The 20,746-nt window shown below is 46.5% G+C and overlaps 2 protein-coding genes across 2 annotated transcripts; both read right to left on the bottom strand.

Annotated features, from left to right (window-relative positions):
• Positions 1-502: 502 nt before the first annotated feature.
• LOC137307239 (keratin, type II cytoskeletal 8-like) lies at positions 503-6,301 on the bottom strand. Its single transcript, XM_067976666.1, has 9 exons — positions 5,829-6,301; positions 5,469-5,677; positions 3,819-3,879; positions 3,633-3,728; positions 3,348-3,512; positions 3,113-3,238; positions 2,473-2,693; positions 1,780-1,829; positions 503-1,305 (listed from the first exon to the last, which is right to left on the bottom strand). The coding sequence occupies exons 1-9, from the start codon at positions 6,267-6,269 to the stop codon at positions 1,112-1,114; spliced, it is 1,563 nt and encodes a 520-aa protein (XP_067832767.1). The 5' UTR covers positions 6,270-6,301; the 3' UTR covers positions 503-1,111.
• Positions 6,302-13,497: 7,196 nt separating this feature from the next.
• LOC137307240 (keratin, type II cytoskeletal 8-like) lies at positions 13,498-20,746 on the bottom strand. Its single transcript, XM_067976667.1, has 9 exons — positions 20,249-20,746; positions 19,889-20,097; positions 18,453-18,513; positions 18,267-18,362; positions 17,982-18,146; positions 17,747-17,872; positions 17,108-17,328; positions 16,415-16,464; positions 13,498-14,114 (listed from the first exon to the last, which is right to left on the bottom strand). Exons 1-9 carry the CDS (start codon positions 20,687-20,689, stop codon positions 13,927-13,929), a joined length of 1,557 nt encoding a protein of 518 aa, XP_067832768.1. The 5' UTR covers positions 20,690-20,746; the 3' UTR covers positions 13,498-13,926.

Below are 20,746 nucleotides of genomic sequence, written 5' to 3'. Positions count from 1 at the left end.
CTGTTTGAACCCTGCCCCCCTTGTCTTGTCTGAAGAAGAGACAGATAGGTAGTTTTTCTAGGAGTTGTAATCTGGCAGTGATAAAACCTTTACTGTCAGGTTTCTAACAGAGAGACGAGCCTCTGAACAACATTCATGAAAACATTGGAACAAAAAAAAGTATGTAGACTTGAAATCTTATCTTTTTAGGTACTCACTAAGTGCCAACCTAAAATGGCAGCCAAAAATCATGCAAAAATGTTTTTATATTGAGTGTGGTATACCGATTCCTCGTTGATTTTGTACATCATCTTATACAAGTTTTTACTTGGGATATTCCCTGCCTGTTCAGCTGTGCTCTTCTATGAATATGAAATTTGGGACAATCGGGTGCAAATGTGACACAGCAATTACTAAGTACAAAAGTGCGACACCCAAAGCATAATGAGGAAAAATGAAGCTGGAGGAGAAGCAACAAGACAGAGAGAAAGGTTTGCAGAACAAAAAAAACATCAATTTGGAATTGCAGAAAAGATGTTTATTCAGTCTTTCATAGAATATAATGAAAGTACAATCTTTGGTACAAGGAAATACAGAATCATGAAACAGTTCCGTGCAGAAAACTTTGGTGTATTTCTTATTTTAAAGGAACCAACAAATAAAGCGTGAGTTTCTTAAGCAGCTTTCCCCACAAACCTCAAAATGTAGGCCTTTCAAGTGGCAGATGTCCACTTTTTCAGACCAACCTCACAGAAGGTCAAGGAGTTACTGAGTCATTCACACAAGTTAATCCAAAACGTGTCTGTTAACCAACGATTAATCTGATGCAATGCCACTGGTGTCACATGGCACAGTTACAAGTAGATTTAATTGATGTGCAGTATATGTCAGGCAGACTGATCAGTAACTTTTATGAATATCAATAGATTGGCAAAAGTCCTTCTCCAACAAAGCCCTCAAGACTTAAAGGACAGTGAATAGATGATTCACCAGTGTCAGTATTTTAAGAAGTTACCCCAAATATGCAAAGCCAGAAATATCAGAATGGAACTCCGAGACTAAGATGGCAGATGAACACTCCTAAAAAGGCAATAGAGGCATGAGACAAATAATTGATAGGACTCTGTTCACATTAGTTCAAAGTTCTTCTTGTTGTAAGCACTGGAACTCCATTCACCAGCTCAGTTTCCTGCACAATTACATTTCGAGTGGTTTTGGAGGTGGATGAAACGCTTCCTCGATTGATCAAAGAAGTTTCCAAACCATGATTAACCACACCACTATATCCAGACGATCCATCACTGAAACCAAACTGATGCAAATTACCTGTAAAGGAAAAAAAATCTTCTTCAAATCTGGGTTCTACAATTCTTTTACGAAAAATAATTCTCTTCATACAGTGCTAATGAAAATCTTACTCAATCGACACAGTGCTTATCAAAAGGACAGGCATTAGAAGTAATTGCTTCTTGCCCTGACATTAAAAAGCTGTTAATCTCATCATTAAACACAGCGACATTGATAACAATTATGAATTATTAAAATGAGAACAGAAAGTGCTGGAAATACACAGCAGGTCCGTCAGCCTCTGAAAACAGAACAAAGAGAGGTTGAGGTTCGGGGGGCACTGCAGACCAATCATCAGAACACAGGCACTGTGCCCAAGGCTCTATACTTGAAATGAGAACCTGCCTTTTCACTTTTCATGCGGTTAACTATGTATTTCCAGAATTTTCCATTTTTGTTTCAGATTTCCAGTTTTCCCCATTTATCCCAACTATGAATTATTAGTTCTCTTACCCTGCCCTTGTATTTGCTGGATGCTGATGGTTTGTATCCCAGAATCTATCCTGTTAATAAGGGAAACACATTCACATTACAACAGGTATTTGCAGTATATTCACAAACATATTATCCTCCAGTTTACCAATCTTCTCCCCCTCCCAGCAACATTGACCTCTGCCGGGCACAGTCACCCTCCAGCCCCTCACCCAAATTGTCCATTCCTCATGTGTCAGCACACTCAGCAAGTGCCAGCAGACTATTTGACCATGGGGAAGGAACAAAAATACCTTCCCGCAGAACTCACTGCATAGCAATCAGGAACAGGATTCTTGGCTGCTTTTACCCTCCCTTGCTCGGGGCACAGAGCACAACTGTACACCCCAACTGCTGCCCTGGTGGACCATCTGGTCAGTTCCACAATGCCTTTACCCACTGAGCCATCAGGAGAGCTTTACTGGTCCAGCTCTATAAAAGGAAGAACTAATCACCGTCCAGGTGTTCATTCTGGGATGACTGTGATGTTAGTGTCTGGTTAGATACTAACCAGCCTTTAAACCAAAGTTAGTGATTGTAGACTACCCTGCCATTCCTTCATCCCATTAATAGAGATCAAATAAAATGCAAGTACAGATTGTAATCTGTCAGTATATGAAACGCTGATCTGTACTCAGTGTGATGGCTGGAATTTGTAACTGCCCCATGTCCTACCTGGACTCCTCTCCCTCCAGTAGTTTCCTGTAGGTGGTAATTTCAATATCCAGAGCCAGCTTGACATTCATCAGCTCCTGGTATTCGCGGACTTGGTTGACCATCTCTTGTTTTGCTTTGGTGATGGCAGCTTCCAGATCAGCAATCCTAATCCTCGCGTCTTTGAGAGACATCTCACCGCGCTCCTCAGCTTCTCCGATTGCAGCCTCCAGTTTGATACGCTGAGTGGCACAAATATTAATGGTCAGTTTCATCGGCATTTCGAGTATCAGAGCAGCGCTCAAAACGAGTCATCCAGAAAGCAGACGAACCCTCTGCTTCTCTCCCATGTCAATGAAATGGGGACAGCCGTGCGGTGAGGATTGCATGCTGATTGGGATTGGATTCACATCACAATGTTTCCTTCGAGAGGTCCAAATGTAATCATTACTGAGAGACCAAGTGTGACAGAAATATACCAGATTGAGCTGATATTTCAACCGTCTCTTGCCCATTTTGGGAGGGAGGGAGGGTGATGTATTTGTGTGTGTGTTTGTGTGTGTGGAGATGAGGGGGTGTGGGGGGCGCAGAGAGAGAGAGGGATTTACAACAGTTATTCAATTGGTACCAATATCCTGTTTGCTTTCAGTTCTTTACCTACCTGCTGCTTAAGATTGTCGATATCACCATTGAGAATACGGATTTTGTTGGTCAGCTCAGTAATCTGTGCTTTCAGCCCGCGGAGGTCATCACTACATTGTCCAGATGACAAGGACAGTTCCTGCATCTGCAATGAAACATTGGCAACTGGTCAGTGAAAGGTTTCTCAATTCACCACCGGGTGCGGACCTATCAATACACGTGTTACATGGGGATCGGGGTTTGAAACAGCTCACCTTGGTCGCTTTCCATTGGTCAGCTTCTGCACGGCTGTTTCTTGCAAGTGATTCGTACTGAAGTTTGACTTGAGAAACGATCTCGTCCACATTCAGATTGCGGCTGGTGTCCACTTCCACGCTGACAGCAGTGTTCTGAATCTGTGCCTGCAGCTCACGGATTTCCTAAAGGTCGGTGGGGAAAGAAAGATTGAAACGAGATTGGAAGCATTCGAGCTGGATTGGATCAGTCTGGATTGGATTAAATAGCAAAAGGCCAACTTTTGGATCGTGACACATTTTTACCTCTTCAAAGATTGTTCTGAGGAAGTCGATTTCATCGGTGAGACTTTCCAGTTTAGCTTCCAGCTCTACCTTGTTCATGTAGGAGTCATCGACATCCTAAAGAGGAGAGGGACACAGTACTTTGAAAAGCTCTGCCAAGGGATCCGTTTGCAATGGCCCTGCAGACAGATATACAATAATGCTCACCTTCTTCACCAGGACAAACTCATTTTCCATTTCTGTGCGCTTGTTAATTTCATCTTCGTATCTGGAATCAAACAGATTATTTTACTGGTAATTCCATGGAGATAAATCTTTCTGCCCCGATTCCATGGTAAACCGATTCAGGGTTGTTGATCTGAACCCCTTACACTGAGTAAATACTGTCCATGCTCCCCGTCACCGAGCCACGATTTCCTCACTCCTGAAATATCAACTATTCATCCACGGATGCACTATTCTTCATACATTTCCCTCCACAAAATACACACCGTCCCAAATATGTTCAACCTTTGCTCTTAGAAGCAGAAGTCCTGCTGGTGCTTAAAAGGAATGGATTGCTCAGACCAGACCCCCAGTTTACCAAACCCACCAACCCCTCCGTTACCAAAATCAACTCATCTATGTCACTGACCTCAGCAAAGCTCTGGGAGACTCCGCCCTCACCACAGCTCACAGTCAACAGGCAACACCCGAGACCTCCACACTCAGGTACTTCTCCGCCCCATCGTGTACTCCCCAGATCACCACACTCAGGTACTTCTCCGCCCCATCGTGTACTCCCCAGATCTCCACACTCAGGTACTTCTCCGCCCCATGGTGTACTCCCCAGATCACCACACTCAGGTACTTCTCCGCCCCATCGTGTACTCCTCAGATCACCACACTCAGGTACTTCTCCGCCCCATGGTGTACTCCCCAGATCACCACACTCAGGTACTTCTCCGCCCCATCGTGTACTCCCCAGATCACCACACTCAGGTACTTCTCCGCCCCATCGTGTACTCCCCAGATCTCCACACTCAGGTACTTCTCTGCCCCATGGTGTACTCCCCAGATCACCACACTCAGGTACTTCTCCGCCCCATGGTGTGCTCCCCAGATCACCACACTCAGGTACTTCTCCGCCCCATGGTGTGCTCCCCAGATCACCACACTCAGGTACTTCTCCGCCCCATCGTGTGCTCCCCAGATCACCACACTCAGGTACTTCTCCGCCCCATCGTGTGCTCCCCAGATCTCCACACTCAGGTACTTCTCCGCCCCATCGTGTACTCCCCAGATCTCCACACTCAGGCACTTTCCTGCCCCATCGTGTACTCCCTGGAAGACCACACTCAGGTACTTCTCCGCCCCATTGCACACTCAGGTACTTGTCTGCTCCATCGTGTGCTCCCCAGAGCACCACACTCAGGTACTTTCCTGCCCCATTGTATACTCCCCAGATCTCCACACTCAGGTACTTCTCCGCCCCATGGCACAGTCAGGTACTTTCCTGCCCCATTGTATGCTCCCCAGAGCACCATACTCAGGTACTTTCCTGCCCCATCGCACAGTCAGGTACTTGTCTGCTCCATTGTATACTCCCCAGAGCACCATACTCAGGTACTTTCCTGCCCCATCGTGTACTCCCCAGACCTCCAGTAACACTGGCAGACTCAGCACAGACTAATGTAACTGTAACTAGTACAGACAGTTATTTTCACTCCTTCAGTTTACTATAATTGAGTATCCTGCGGATTATTTTGATCGGTCCTGCTCAACTTGTCAAGGTGATAACCTGGGACTTTGTTTCGCCTGAGAAACGATACAGGATCAGAACAAATGGGATAAAAATATCAGCAGCACCACACTTACTTGCCCTTAAAGTCCTCAACTAGACTTTGCATTTGCAGAAGGTCAGACTCGAACTTTTGCTTCTCCTGCTCTAGAGTTCCCAGTTGCCTTTTGAGGTTCTCAATGTAATCCTGGAACATTTTGTCGATGTTGGATTTGTAAGTTCCCTGTTCGTTCAGTAACTTCAGATTGACATCCAGTTGCTTATTTCTCTCTTCCAGCCTACGAACCTGACGGTGTAAAATGAATGTACAGTTAGCTTTGAACTGAACTGGGAGGCAAGTGAGAAGAGCCATTCCCAGAGTCACACCAGGTCATTGGGCAAAGACACAAAACACTCGGTTACAAACACGACCGACTGGAGAGAGCTCTTCAAATTACCTTGTCAATGAAATCGGCAAATCTGTTGTTGAGCCCCTCGAGCTGGCCCTTCTCAACCGCCCGGATCTGCTGCAGGCTGGTGTCATTTTTGGGGAGAGGGGTGTTCAGGTCAAGGGCAGTGGATGCCTGGATCATCCCCGAGGACAGACCGCTACTGAAACCGGCGCTGCTGGACCGGCCACCGGCACCGAAACCACCACCGTAACCACCACCGTAACCACCGTAACCACCACCGTAACCACCGTAACCAGCCATGCGGCTACCGGCTGAGCTTGTCCGACTGCGACTTTGGATCATACTTAGTGCGCGGGGTATAACCACATTCGTGCCGCTGGTGCGCGACCCGAAGGACCTCATACTGGAGACGGAGGATCTCCCGCTGCCGCCCCAGTTACCGCTGCCGCTCAAGGACGAGGAAGTGTAGGATTTGGTTTTGAGCATGATGCTGTTGTTTGAGTGAGCGGAGAGTCGGAAATTGATGGACTGGTGGAGGTGAGGGCGGTTTTTGCTGCTTTTATGGGCTGTGTGGATCTGGGCTTGGTCAGGGTGTCAGATAACAGGGATGGGAATGGAGCAGCCGATATAGAGGAGGGGCCACCCGCCCCCCTCTCCCATGGGTTCCAACCTGTCCCTTTGCCGGGCAGCAACACCTGGTTATTGCTTTCACTGCCACAGGCCAACTTGGCGTCAGCACAAATGTGTGGATCTTGGAAGCAGACTCCTGCCTTCAGACCATCAGCTGTGTGTAGAGCTGGTCGGCTCCAAGTGACCATGTGAAGGAACTGTTTGATTGCCCACCAATTCCGGTGGACATCATTATTATAAATGGATTTTACAACACCAAGTTATAGTCCAACGATTTTATTTGAAATCTACAAGCCTTCAGACATTTACCTGAAGGAGGAAGCCTCCGAAAGCTTGTAGATTTCAAATAAAAATCGTTGGACTATAACTTGGTGTTGTAAAATTGTTTACAATTGTCAACCCCAGTCCATCACCGGCATCTCCACATCATTATAAATGGAGATAGTAGATCGGATAGTCCATTAGTGAGGGACATTCCGCGGCTTTAAGTGTGGGTGGTGATCTTTTATTGGTGTATGAATAGCTCGCTTGCTTTCTGTGCGTAAAGAAATTAGTTTATGGATTTGTCGATCTTTAAGTCACTTTTTCCCTGTTGGTAGCTGCATGTTGCGGCACATAAAGGGTTAAATCGTGATGTAGGGATTGTCTGAGCTCCCATCTCGGTCACACCCTGCGGCTGTTTCTGAGACTGTTTGCTTGGGCGGGGTTACAGCTGGCGGACCCGCTGCAGAAGAAAAGTCATTTCACCTCCAACATAATGGTGTTCAAAATCATGAACGGATTGATAGAGTTTTTTTATTCATTCATGGGATGTGGGCGTCGCTGGCAAGTCCAGCATTTATTGGCCATCCCCAATTGCCCTTGAGAAGGTGGTGGTGAGCCGCCTTCTTGAACCGCTGCAGTCCATGTGGTGAAGGTTCTCCCACAGTGCTGTTGGGAAGGGAGTTCCTGGATTTTGACCCAGCGACGATGGTGGAGGGAGTGAATGTTTAGGGTGGTGGATAGGCTGCCAATCAAGCGGGCTGCTTTGTCCTGGATGGTGTCAAGCTTCTTGAGTGTTGTTGGAGCTGCACTCATCCAGACAAGTGGAGAGTATTCCATCACACTCCTGACTTGTGCCATGTAGATGGTGGAAAGGCTTTGGGGAGTCAGGAGGTGAGATACTCACTGCAGAATACCCAGCCTCTGACCTGCTCTTGTAGCCACAGTATTTATGTGGCTGGTCCAGTTAAGTTTCTGGTCAATGGTGACCCCCAGGGTGTTGATGGTGGGGGGTTTGGCGATGGTAATGCCGTTGAATGTCAAGGGGAGGTGGTTCGACTCTTGTTTGAGATGGTCATTGCCTGCCACTTGTCTGGTGCGAATGTTACTTGCCACTTATGAGCCCAAGCCTGGATGTTGTCCAGGTCATGCTGCATGCAGGCACCGACTGCTTCATTATCTGAGGGGTTGCGAACGGAACTGAACACTGTGCAATCATCAGCGAACATCCCCATTTCTGACCTTATGATGGAGGGAAGGTCATTGATGAAGCAGCTGAAGATGGTTGGGCCGAGGACACTACCCTGAGGAACTCCTGCAGCAACGTCCTGGGGCTCAGATCATTGGCCTCCAACAACCACTACCATCTTCCTTTGTAAATAAGGAGAAACTATTTCCAGTGGCAGAGGGATCGGTGACCAGAGGACACATTTTTAATGTGATCCGCAAAAGAGCCAAGGGCGACACGAGGAAACAATGTTTTATGCAGGAGTTGTAATGATCTGGAATTCACTCCCTGAAACGGTGGTGGAAGCAGATTCAATTGTAACTTTCAAATGGGAATTGGATAAATACTTGAAGGGAAAAATGTACAGGGCTATGGAGAAAGAGCAGGGGAATGGGACTAATTGGATAGCTCTTTCAACCAGCCGGCACAGGCACGATGGGCTGAATGGCCTCCTCCTTTGCTGTACCTACCATTTTACTGTCAAAAGAGGCAAAACCAAGAAACCTTCCCAGTCTGGGATCAAAACAATCTTCGAAAGCTTTTCCAGACCAGTCGGAAATTCAAGTGTAAGAGTTAATCATAAACAGTCTCTGGTCAATCAGGAAAGAATATTGCAACGGGCTTATTTTAGAACAGTCCAAAGTGGGAGAAATGTTTATTAGGCCAGGAAGCATTGACTCATCTGGGAAGAAAGGGTTAAAATACTCCTTGAGCACTGGGGAATAGAGGAGAACCGTCAGGTGTGATTGAAATCGTGGTTCCATTGTTGGTGGGATTTCACTCCTCTGTCACAATTGAATGGTCAGTCTCGTGTGAGAGTTGATGTTTCTGTTCACAACCCGGGCGTCATAATTGGTCCTGAGGTGAGCTTCCGACCCCGTATCCTCTCCATCACAAAGAGCACCTACTTGCACCTCTGTGCTATCACCTGTCTCCGCCCCTGCCTCATCTGCTGCTAAAACCCAATGCTTTCCTGGCCGGCCTCACATCTTCCACTCTCCATAAAGTTGAGCTCATCCAAAACTCTGCTGCCCGTATCATAACTTGTACCAAACCCCGTTCGCCCATCACCCCTGTACCCGCTGACCGACATTGGCTCCCAGTCCCTGAACACCTCGATTTTAAAGCTCTCATCCTCGTATTCAAATCCCTCCATGGCCTCGCCCCTCCTTATCACTGTAAACTCCTCCAGCCCTACAACCCTTTGAGATCTCTGCGCTCCTCCAATTCTGGCCTCTTGTACATCTCCCCACTTCCTTCGCCCCATCATTGGCGGTGATATCTTCAGCTGCCTAGGCCCTAAGCTCTGGAATTCCCACCCTAAACCTCTCTACTTCTCTCTCCTCTTTTAAAACCCTCCTTAAAACCTACCTCTTCACCTGTCCTAATGTCTCCTTCTGTGGCTCGGTGTCAATTTTTATCTGACTGCCCTCCTGTGAAGCGCCTTGGGATGTTTTACCACGTTAAAAGCGCAATATAACTGCAAGTTGTCGTTTGTAGCAGAGTTCCCTCGCCACAATCAGCTGAGGATTAAACTCGCTTTTGCTCTTTCAGGTTCACAGAATAGATAGCAGCAGAGTGTGACAGCAGATTGAACGAATCGACCGCTTGGCCGAACACCAGAGCAATAAAATGCCCAGTCTGCTATGTCCCAAGAGCTCCACCAGCTGGTATAGTGTGGAAGCACACCAGGATCCCTGGTGCGTCCTGTTCACCCAGTGGTAACTTTAAGATTGCTTAAGTGTGGGGAACAGATAGTTCAAATAAGAATGATTTAAAGGGAAAAGAGGATCCATATATACGTGGCCAATTCCGAGGAGGAATATTCCTATTCCATGCAATCTGGTTGTTTGTGATCTTGGGTATTTGGGCCGATGGAATCAAATGCAGCTTGTGGACCAATTTGTTGTGTTAGTGGATTTTTAACGGGTATTTTCATGTTGATTTTTCCTATTTCACTCTCAGTGGTTTTCTTAGTTTATTCTTACAGGAAATTTGAAATGCCCAGACTGATCTGGGATCACATAGTGCATCTCACAAAGGGTGAAAATAGTCCCTGAAAAACTGGTATCACTAAAATCACAAATGTAGGTTTGTTTTTCTCGTTCATGGGATGTGGGTGTCGCTGGCAAGGCCAGCATTTGTTGCCCATCCCTGCCGCTTGTCTGGCCCAAATGTTACTTGCCACTTATCGGCCCAAGCCTGGATGTTGTCCAGGTCTTGCTGCATCCCCATTTCTGACCTAATGATGGAGGGAAGGTCATTGATGAAGCAACTGAAGATGGTTGGGCCTTGGTCACTGCCCTGAGGAACTCCTGCAGCAATGTCCTGAGGCTGAGATGATTGGCCTCCAACAACCACGAAAATCTTCCTTTGTGCTCGGTATGACTCCAGCCACTGGAGAGTTTTCCCCCTGATTCCCTTTTACTTCAATTTTACTCGGGCTCCTTGGTGCCACACTCAGTCAAATGCTGCCTTGATGTCAAGGGCAGTCACTCTCAGCTCACCTCTGTAATTCAGATCTTTTGTCCATGTTTGGACCAAGGCTGTAATGAGGTCTGGAGCTGAGTGGTCCAGGTGGAACCCAAACTGAATATCAGTGAGCAGGTTATTGGTGAATAAGTGCCGCTTGATAGCACTGTTGTCGACACCTTCCATCACTTTGCTGATGATTGAGAGTGGACGGATGGGGCGGTAATTGCCCGGATTGGAATTGTCCTGCTTTTTGTGGATAGGACATACCTGGGCAATTTTCCGCATTGTCGGGTAGATGCCAGTGTTGTAGCTGTACTGGAAGAGTTTGGCTAGAGGCACAGCTAGTTCTGGAACATTGCAGGGGGGCCATTGAGCCCATCTAAATCTACCTTCCGTAGAAGTTTATGACCCTCCAGACCATACAATTGCCTCTTGAACAAGGACAAAGTTTTTGATTCCATTTCCTAACCAAACAGACCATTCCAGTTATTGATTACTCTTTGTGTGATTCCAACATCAGAGATTATGACGTCTTACCCTGCATACAAACATATGAAAATAACATGATGTGGAGATCCGGTGATGGACTGGGGTTGACAAATGTAAGGAATCTTACAACACCAGGTTATAGTCCAACTGTTTTATTTGAAAATCACAAGTTTTCGGAGGCTTCCATGCAATCCCACACTCACCTGACGAAGGAGAAAGCCTCCGAAAGCTTGTGATTTTCAAATAAAACAGTTGGACTATAACCTGGTGTTGTAAGATTCCTTACATATGAAAATAACAGGCTGGAAATGACCAGCTGGTCCATCAAGCCTGTCCCACACTCATAATGGCTGGAGCATCATGACCAGACACTTCCTAAAAACCCTCCCCACACCAACCCCCCCAAGCCCACAACTTCCCACCCCCTCTGCAGGCATGTAATCCTCTGGGAGAGGTGAAAACCCAGGGCTAATAAGGGAAAAACTGCTCTGCAAAATTCTTCTCTGACCCCCTCAGGCAATCTAAACCAAACCAGGAAATTACATGGACCAAGTGTTATCTATCAAGCCATTTACCTTCCATACGATTCGACCTCTGCCCCAGTCAAGAACCTGTCCAGCTTCCCATTGAAAGCAGAGAGTCAGCACACACCACACCAGCCAGCAATGTGTTCCAGAGACTCACTACTCTCTGGGAAAAGAAGAACCGCCTAACATCCAATCTATCAGTCTATTCCCACTTTTATATAGTTTAAATTCCTGTCCCCTGGTCCTCCCCAATCTGTTTAATTGGAATAATCTATTGATAGGGACGCTATCCAGCCTTTAATTATTTTATAGACCTCTATCAGGTCACCTTTAAGCCTACGCTCTTTTCACATAAATTGACCCAGCTCTTTAACCCCAATGAGTGACTATGATTGTTGAAGATAGGAACCATTCTTGTAGCTCTCCTCTGAACCTTTTCCAAGACCATTCATCACCCACCATGTGGGGGGACCAAAACTGGGCACAGTACAAGTGACCTGTATAATGACAGAATGGTGTCCTTTGATTTATACTGAATGGTTCTATTAATAAAACCCAACACCCTGTTAACTTTAGCTACAACTTCTCTACATTGGTCATGAACCTTCAGTGATCTGTGCACAATAACACCTCGATCATTTTATCTCTTTGAGTATTGTTCCCTGTAAATGATAAATGTATTCTGTGTTGGTCATACCAACATGCATGACATGACATTTATCTAAGTTAAATGCCATTTGCCATTGTGTGGCCCATTCCTTATGGATTCCCTGAGTTATACTGTAAGTTAATCTAAACAAATGTTAGTGCTGGGGAATGTAACACTTTCCATTTTGGTTACCCAGTCGATATCAAACATGCCCAGGTCAGTTTTGGAAGCATGGCTTGATACAGAGTAGAGCTCCTTTTCTCTGCCCCAAGAATGTGCCTCAGTCCCTATGGCATTACTGCATCGGTATGATATTTCACACAAGCTATCCTGTGGCCTCACTGAGTGAGGCTGCTTACTTAGTGTTTATTGCTGCAAAGGAATTGGATAAATACTTGAAGGGAAAAAGTTTACAGGGCTATGGGGTAAGAGAAGGGGACTAACTGGATTGTTCTTACAAAGAACTGGCACGGGCTCGATGGGCCGAATGGCCTCCTTCTGTGCTGTAACCATTCTATGATTAGGGACCGTTTTGTACTGTCGGCCTATACTTATTTGGAACAGGGTAGAGACGGCACAAACTCATTTTATGTAGGACACTTACAGCTAGTAGATAAAGGATAGTTTCCTCGATCAGTCTGGACTGGATTTGAAGACAGGCCCCAGGGCCAGTGTTCTAACCTAATGCATCTTACACTAGCCCATAGATATTTGATAGAGGTGTTCAAAATCATGAATGGTTTTGATAGAGCAAATAAGGAGAAACTGTTTCCAGTGGCAGAAGGGTTGGTAACCAGAGGACACAGATTTAAGGTGACTGGCAAAAGAAGCAGAGGCGACATGAGGACATGTTTTTTTACACCGCGAGTTGTTATGATCTGGAATGCACTGCCTGAAAGGGTGGTGGAAGCAGATTCAATAATAACTTTCAAAAGGGACTTGGATAAATACTTGAAGGGGAAAAAATTACAGGGCTGCGGAGAAAGAGCAGAGAAGTGGGACTAATTGGATAGCTCTTTAAAGAGCCGGCACAGGCACAATGGGCTGAATGGCCTCCTTCTGTGCCGTATCATTCTCTGATTCTATGAGGTGGGCTGCTTATTTGATACACAAGCTGGATTGTGACCATTGGGAAAGGAGAATGTTCTGGAAATTCAAAAAAATCTCATGTCCAGTGTTGGTATTCTCAGATGATGGAAAAAGTAGCATCATTGGTGGAGGAGAAGGTGGAGCTCAGATTGCTATTAGACTTTACTGTATCTCGATCCATGCTCTGATTGATTGCAGTAATGGTCTGGTGTGTTTTTTATATGGAATACACAAAATAATCTTTCTACATTTCATAACATTGCATCAACCTTAATGCTAAATATTAAAAAATTCTTAAATTCACTCTGTATGAAACTTGTTCTTTTCACTAACTTAATATTGTGCTTAAGCAAAAAGCAGTCCAGGTTTGTAGATTAGAAGTTTATTCAGTATAACAGGAGTGTCATAAAAGATAAATCCCCAGTACAAAATGATAGAGAATCATGAAACAGACATCAGCACCGAAAACTTTGGTTTATTTCCCATTTTAAAGGGGCCAACAAATAAAGTGTGAGTTTCTTGACCGGTTTTCCCACAAACCCAAACTATAGGCCTTTACTAGGTTTAATTTTCTCTGTGCGATGTTTTTAGTGCACTGGTTAAGCTATTGATGTTAATTTCATGTCGTTTAACTATTTAAAATGAACAGGTTAATGATGGTGTTCCAAATAGCAGACATGAAGTTAATCCAAACCTGTTAACCACTGCATTAAAATCAGCAGGTAGAGGAAATACAGCCTCTGAAAATGTGGGCCAGTAAGAGACATTGCTGGCACGAGTTTATCCCTCATTGATTCAAGATGTACTTGTATATCCACCACTGGTATGCTCCACTGATTTCACAATCAAGGTTTTGCTGACACCTCCGCCACTACTGAAACCAGATTTGCCTCCTGAAACATTAGAGGTTTCCATGCCATGCCCGCTGCTTTGGACATATCCAGTTATTCCACCACTCATTGAACTAAAATCCTGAAAATTACCTGTAAAGGGGGAAAAACACCCTTAAAATCAATTAAAAGTACAAGTACAACAACTTGCAATTATATAGCGCCTTTAATGTAGTAAAACAGCCCAAGGCAAGGAGTGATCATCAAACAAAATTTGACACCGAGCCGCATAAGGAGAAATTAGGACAGGACACCCAAAGTTTGCTCAAAAAGGTAGGTTTTAAGGAGCGTCTTAAAGGAGGTGGAGAGGCGGATAGGTTTAGGGAGGGAATTCCAGAACTTAGGGCCTAGGCAGCTGACCGCGGCCGCCACTGGCGATGGAAATCGGGGATGCGTAAGAGGCCAGAATTGGAGGAGTGCAGCGATCTCAGAGCTTTGACATTCAAATGCCCCCTTTACATTCAATGGCATTACCATCGCCGAAACCCCTACCATCAACATCTTGGAGGTCACCATTGACCAGAAACTTAACTGGACCAGCCACATAAATACTGTGGCTACAAGAGCAGGTCAGAGGCTGGTTATTCTGTGGCAAGTGACTCAGCTCCTGACTCCCCAAAGCCTTTCCCCCATTTACAAGGCACAAGTCAGGAGTGTGATGGAATACTCTCCACTTGCCTGGATGAGTGCAGCTCCAACAACACTCAAGAAGCTCGACGCCATCCAGGACAAAGCAGCCCACTTGATTGGCACCCCATCCACCACCCTAAACATTCACTCCCTTCACCACCGGCGCAACACGGCTGCAGTGTGTACCATCTACAAGATGCACTGCAGCAGCTTGCCAAGGCTTCTTCAACAGTACCTCCCAAACCCGCAACCTCTATCATCGAGAAGGACAAGGGCAGCAGGCGCATGGGAACAACACCACCTGCATGTTCCCCTCCAAGTCACACACCATCCTGACTTGGAAATATATCACTGTTCCTTCATCGTCGCTGGGTCAAAATCCTGGAACTCTCTCCCTCACAGCACTGTGGGAGTACCTTCACCACACGGACTGCAGCGGTTCAAGAAGGCGGCTCACCACCACCTTCTCAAGGGCAATTAGGGATGGGCAATAAATGCTGGCCTTGCCAGCGACGCCCACATCCCATGAATGAATTTTTAAAAATTGTAATGCTGCAGGAGGTTACAGAGATAGGGAGGGCGATGCCATTGATTGATTTGAACACAAGGATGATAAATTTATATTCGAGTTGTTGCCAAACCAGGAGTCAACGTAAGTTATCGAGCACAGGGGTGATGGGTGAACGTGACTTGATGCGAGTTAGGATATGTGCAGCAGAGTATTGGATGAGCTGAAGTTTATTGAGGGTGGAAGGCGGGAGGCCGGCCAAGAGAGCATTGGAATAGTGGAGTCTAGAGATAAAAAAGGCATGAGGTGGAGGAGGGTGTCATCAGTGTACATGTGGAATCTGACGTTGCGTTTTCGGATGATGTCGCTGAGGAGCAGCAGGTAGATAGAAATAGGAGGGGTCCAAGGATAGATCCTTGGGAGACTCCAGAGCTAATGGTGCAGGAAATTCTCTGGCCATGACTGGACGGATAGGAATGGAACCAGGAGAGGGCAGTCCCATTCAGCTAACCAAAGGAGAAGAGGTGTTGGAGGAGGATGGTGTGGTCAACTGTGTCAAAGGCTGAAGACAGGTCAAGAAGGAGGAGGAATTTACCATGATAAATCACGTAGGATGTCATTTGTGACTTTGATTAGGGCCGTTTCAGTACTGTGGCAGGGGCAGAAATCTGATGGAAGAGGTCCAAACATGGAGTTGCGGGAAAGATGGGCACAGATTTTGCAGGCGACAGCACGTTCAAGGACTTTGGTGAGGAAAGGGAGGTTAGAGATGGGGCGGTAGTTTGCAAGGACAGAGGGTCAAGGGTGGGTTTTTTGAGGAGGAGGGTGATGATAGCTGATATGAAATGGAGGGGGACAGTACCAGAGGAGAGGGAACCATTAATAATATCAGCTAGCATGGGGGCCAGGAAGGGAAGTTCAGTTTTATTAGAAGTAATTGCTTCTTGCCCTGACATTAAAAAGCTGTTAATCTCATCATTAAACACAGCGACATTGATAACAATTATGAATTATTAAAATGAGAACAGAAAGTGCTGGAAATACACAGCAGGTCCGTCAGCCTCTGAAGTATTCGGGGGGCACTGCAGACCAATCATCAGAACACAGGCACTGTGCCCAAGGCTCTATACTTGAAATGAGAACCTGCCTTTTCACTTTTCATGCGGTTAACTATGTATTTCCAGAATTTTCCATTTTTGTTTCAGATTTCCAGTTTTCCCCATTTATCCCAACTATGAATTATTAGTTCTCTTACCCTGCCCTTGTATTTGGTGGATGCTGATGGTTTGTATCCCAGAATCTATCCTGTTAATAAGGGAAACACATTCACATTACAACAGGTATTTGCAGTATATTCACAAACATATTATCCTTCAGTTTACCAATCTTCTCCCCCTCCCAGCAACATTGACCTCTGCCGGGCACAGTCACCCTCCAGCCCCTCACCCAAAGTGTCCATTCCTCATGTGTCAGCACACTCAGCAAGTGCCAGCAGACTATTTGACCATGGGGAAGGAACAAAAATACCTTCCCGCAGAACTCACTGCATAGCAATCAGGAACAGGATTCTTGGCTGCTTTTACTCTCCCTTGCTCGGGGCACAGAGCACAACTGTACACCCCAACTGCTGCCCTGGTGGACCATCTGGTCAGTTCCACAATGCCTTTACCCACTGAGCCATCAGGAGAGCTTTACTGGTCCAGCTCTATAAAAGGAAGAACTAATCACCGTCCAGGTGTTCATTCTGGGATGACTGTGATGTTAGTGTCTGGTTAGATACTAACCAGCCTTTAAACCAAAGTTAGTGATTGTAGACTACCCTGCCATTCCTTCATCCCATTAATAGAGATCAAATAAAATGCAAGTACAGATTGTAATCTGTCAGTATATGAAACGCTGATCTGTACTCAGTGTGATGGCTGGAATTTGTAACTGCCCCATGTCCTACCTGGACTCCTCTCCCTCCAGTAGTTTCCTGTAGGTGGTAATTTCAATATCCAGAGCCAGCTTGACATTCATCAGCTCCTGGTATTCGCGGACTTGGTTGACCATCTCTTGTTTTGCTTTGGTGATGGCAGCTTCCAGATCAGCAATCCTAATCCTCGCGTCTTTGAGAGACATCTCACCGCGCTCCTCAGCTTCTCCGATTGCAGCCTCCAGTTTGATCCGCTGAGTGGCACAAATATTAATGGTCAGTTTCATCGGCATTTCGAGTATCAGAGCAGCGCTCAAAACGAGTCATCCAGAAAGCAGACGAACCCTCTGCTTCTCTCCCATGTCAATGAAATGGGGACAGCCGTGCGGTGAGGATTGCATGCTGATTGGGATTGGATTCACATCACAATGTTTCCTTCGAGAGGTCCAAATGTAATCATTACTGAGAGACCAAGTGTGACAGAAATATACCAGATTGAGCTGATATTTCAACCGTCTCTTGCCCATTTTGGGAGGGAGGGAGGGTGATGTATTTGTGTGTGTGTTTGTGTGTGTGGAGATGAGGGGTGTGGGGGGCGCAGAGAGAGAGAGGGATTTACAACAGTTATTCAATTGGTACCAATATCCTGTTTGCTTTCAGTTCTTTACCTACCTGCTGCTTAAGATTGTCGATATCACCATTGAGAATACGGATTTTGTTGGTCAGCTCAGTAATCTGTGCTTTCAGCCCGCGGAGGTCATCACTACATTGTCCAGATGACAAGGACAGTTCCTGCATCTGCAATGAAACATTGGCAACTGGTCAGTGAAAGGTTTCTCAATTCACCACCGGGTGCGGACCTATCAATACACGTGTTACATGGGGATCGGGGTTTGAAACAGCTCACCTTGGTCGCTTTCCATTGGTCAGCTTCTGCACGGCTGTTTCTTGCAAGTGATTCGTACTGAAGTTTGACTTGAGAAACGATCTCGTCCACATTCAGATTGCGGCTGGTGTCCACTTCCACGCTGACAGCAGTGTTCTGAATCTGTGCCTGCAGCTCACGGATTTCCTAAAGGTCGGTGGGGAAAGAAAGATTGAAACGAGATTGGAAGCATTCGAGCTGGATTGGATCAGTCTGGATTGGATTAAATAGCAAAAGGCCAACTTTTGGATCGTGACACATTTTTACCTCTTCAAAGATTGTTCTGAGGAAGTCGATTTCATCGGTGAGACTTTCCAGTTTAGCTTCCAGCTCTACCTTGTTCATGTAGGAGTCATCGACATCCTAAAGAGGAGAGGGACACAGTACTTTGAAAAGCTCTGCCAAGGGATCCGTTTGCAATGGCCCTGCAGACAGATATACAATAATGCTCACCTTCTTCACCAGGACAAACTCATTTTCCATTTCTGTGCGCTTGTTAATTTCATCTTCGTATCTGGAATCAAACAGATTATTTTACTGGTAATTCCATGGAGATAAATCTTTCTGCCCCGATTCCATGGTAAACCGATTCAGGGTTGTTGATCTGAACCCCTTACACTGAGTAAATACTGTCCATGCTCCCCGTCACCGAGCCACGATTTCCTCACTCCTGAAATATCAACTATTCATCCACGGATGCACTATTCTTCATACATTTCCCTCCACAAAATACACACCGTCCCAAATATGTTCAACCTTTGCTCTTAGAAGCAGAAGTCCTGCTGGTGCTTAAAAGGAATGGATTGCTCAGACTAGACCCCCAGTTTACCAAACCCACCAACCCCTCCGTTACCAAAATCAACTCATCTATGTCACTGACCTCAGCAAAGCTCTGGGAGACTCCGCCCTTACCACAGCTCACAGTCAACAGGCAACACCCGAGACCTCCACACTCAGGTACTTCTCCGCCCCATCGTGTACTCCCCAGATCTCCACACTCAGGTACTTCTCCGCCCCATCGTGTACTCCCCAGATCACCACACTCAGGTACTTCTCCGCCCCATCGTGTACTCCCCAGATCTCCACACTCAGGTACTTCTCCGCCCCATCGCACACTCAGGCACTTTCCTGCCCCATCGTGTACTCCCCAGATCTCCACACTCAGGTACTTCTCCGCCCCATCGCACACTCAGGCACTTTCCTGCCCCATTGTATACTCCCCAGAGCACCACACTCAGGTACTTTCCTGCCCCATCGTGTACTCCCCAGATCTCCACACTCAGGTACTTCTCCGCCCCATCGCACAGTCAGGTACTTGTCTGCTCCATTGTATACTCCCCAGAGCACCACACTCAGGTACTTTCCTGCCCCATCGTGTACTCCCCAGATCTCCACACTCAGGTACTTCTCCGCCCCATCGCACAGTCAGGTACTTTCCTGCTCCATTGTATACTCCCCAGATCACCACACTCAGGTACTTGTCTGCCCCATTGTATACTCCCCAGAGCACCACACTCAGGTACTTTCCTGCCCCATCGTGTACTCCCCAGATCTCCACACTCAGGTACTTCTCCGCCCCATCGCACAGTCAGGTACTTGTCTGCCCCATTGTATACTCCCCAGAGCACCACACTCAGGTACTTTCCTGCCCCATCGTGTACTCCCCAGACCTCCAGTAACACTGGCAGACTCAGCACAGACTAATGTAACTGTAACTAGTACAGACAGTTATTTTCACTCCTTCAGTTTACTATAATTGAGTATCCTGCGGATTATTTTGATCGGTCCTGCTCAACTTGTCAAGGTGTGAACCTGGGACTTTGTTTAGCGTGAGAAACGATACAGGATCAGAACAAATGGGATAAAAATATCACCAGCACCACACTTACTTGCCCTTAAAGTCCTCAACTAGACTTTGCATTTGCAGAAGGTCAGACTCGAACTTTTGCTTCTCCTGCTCTAGAGTTCCCAGTTGCCTTTTGAGGTTCTCAATGTAAGCCTGGAACATTTTGTCGATGTTGGATTTGTAAGTTCCCTGTTCGTTCAGTAACTTCAGATTGACATCCAGTTGCTTATTTCTCTCTTCCAGCCTACGAACCTGACGGTGTAAAATGAATGTACAGTTAGCTTTGAACTGAACTGGGAGGCAAGTGAGAAGAGCCATTCCCAGAGTCACACCAGGTCATTGGGCAAAGACACAAAACACTCGGTTACAAACACGACCGACTGGAGAGAGCTCTTCAAATTACCTTGTCAATGAAATCGGCAAATCTGTTGTTGAGCCCCTCGAGCTGGCCCTTCTCAACCGCCCGGATCTGCTGCAGGCTGGTGTCATTTTTGGGGAGAGGGGTGTTCAGGTCAAGGGCAGTGGATGCCTGGATCATCCCCGAGGACAGACCGCTACTGAAACCGGCGCTGCTGGACCGGCCACCGGCACCGAAACCACCACCGTAACCACCACCGTAACCACCGTAACCACCACCGTAACCACCGTAACCAGCCATGCGGCTACCGGCTGAGCTTGTCCGACTGCGACTTTGGATCATACTTAGTGCGCGGGGTATAACCACATTCGTGCCGCTGGTGCGCGACCCGAAGGACCTCATACTGGAGACGGAGGATCTCCCGCTGCCGCCCCAGTTACCGCTGCCGCTCAAGGACGAGGAAGTGTAGGATTTGGTTTTGAGCATGATGCTGTTGTTTGAGTGAGCGGAGAGTCGGAAACTGATGGACTGGTGGAGGTGAGG

The sequence above is a fragment of the Heptranchias perlo genome, chromosome X (assembly GCF_035084215.1).
Source record: "Heptranchias perlo isolate sHepPer1 chromosome X, sHepPer1.hap1, whole genome shotgun sequence".
In the NCBI taxonomy this organism is placed as follows: Eukaryota; Metazoa; Chordata; class Chondrichthyes; order Hexanchiformes; family Hexanchidae; genus Heptranchias; species Heptranchias perlo.
The sequence above is the reverse complement of the archived record's forward strand: the minus strand, read 5'-3'. Positions and strand labels throughout refer to the sequence as shown.

Coding starts and splice junctions, on each gene's coding strand:
- LOC137307239 (XM_067976666.1), bottom strand. CDS start 6,269: ATGCTCAAAACCAAATCCTACACTTCCTCGTCCTTGAGCGGCAGCGGT. Junction 5,678..5,828: donor TTGCCGATTTCATTGACAAG/GTAATTTGAAGA, acceptor TTACACCGTCAG/GTTCGTAGGCTGGAAGAGAG. Junction 1,830..2,472: donor CTGGAGGGAGAGGAGTCCAG/GTAGGACATGGG, acceptor CCTTATTAACAG/GATAGATTCTGGGATACAAA.
- LOC137307240 (XM_067976667.1), bottom strand. CDS start 20,689: ATGCTCAAAACCAAATCCTACACTTCCTCGTCCTTGAGCGGCAGCGGT. Junction 18,363..18,452: donor AGTTTGTCCTGGTGAAGAAG/GTGAGCATTATT, acceptor TCTCCTCTTTAG/GATGTCGATGACTCCTACAT. Junction 17,873..17,981: donor ACCAATGGAAAGCGACCAAG/GTGAGCTGTTTC, acceptor GTTTCATTGCAG/ATGCAGGAACTGTCCTTGTC.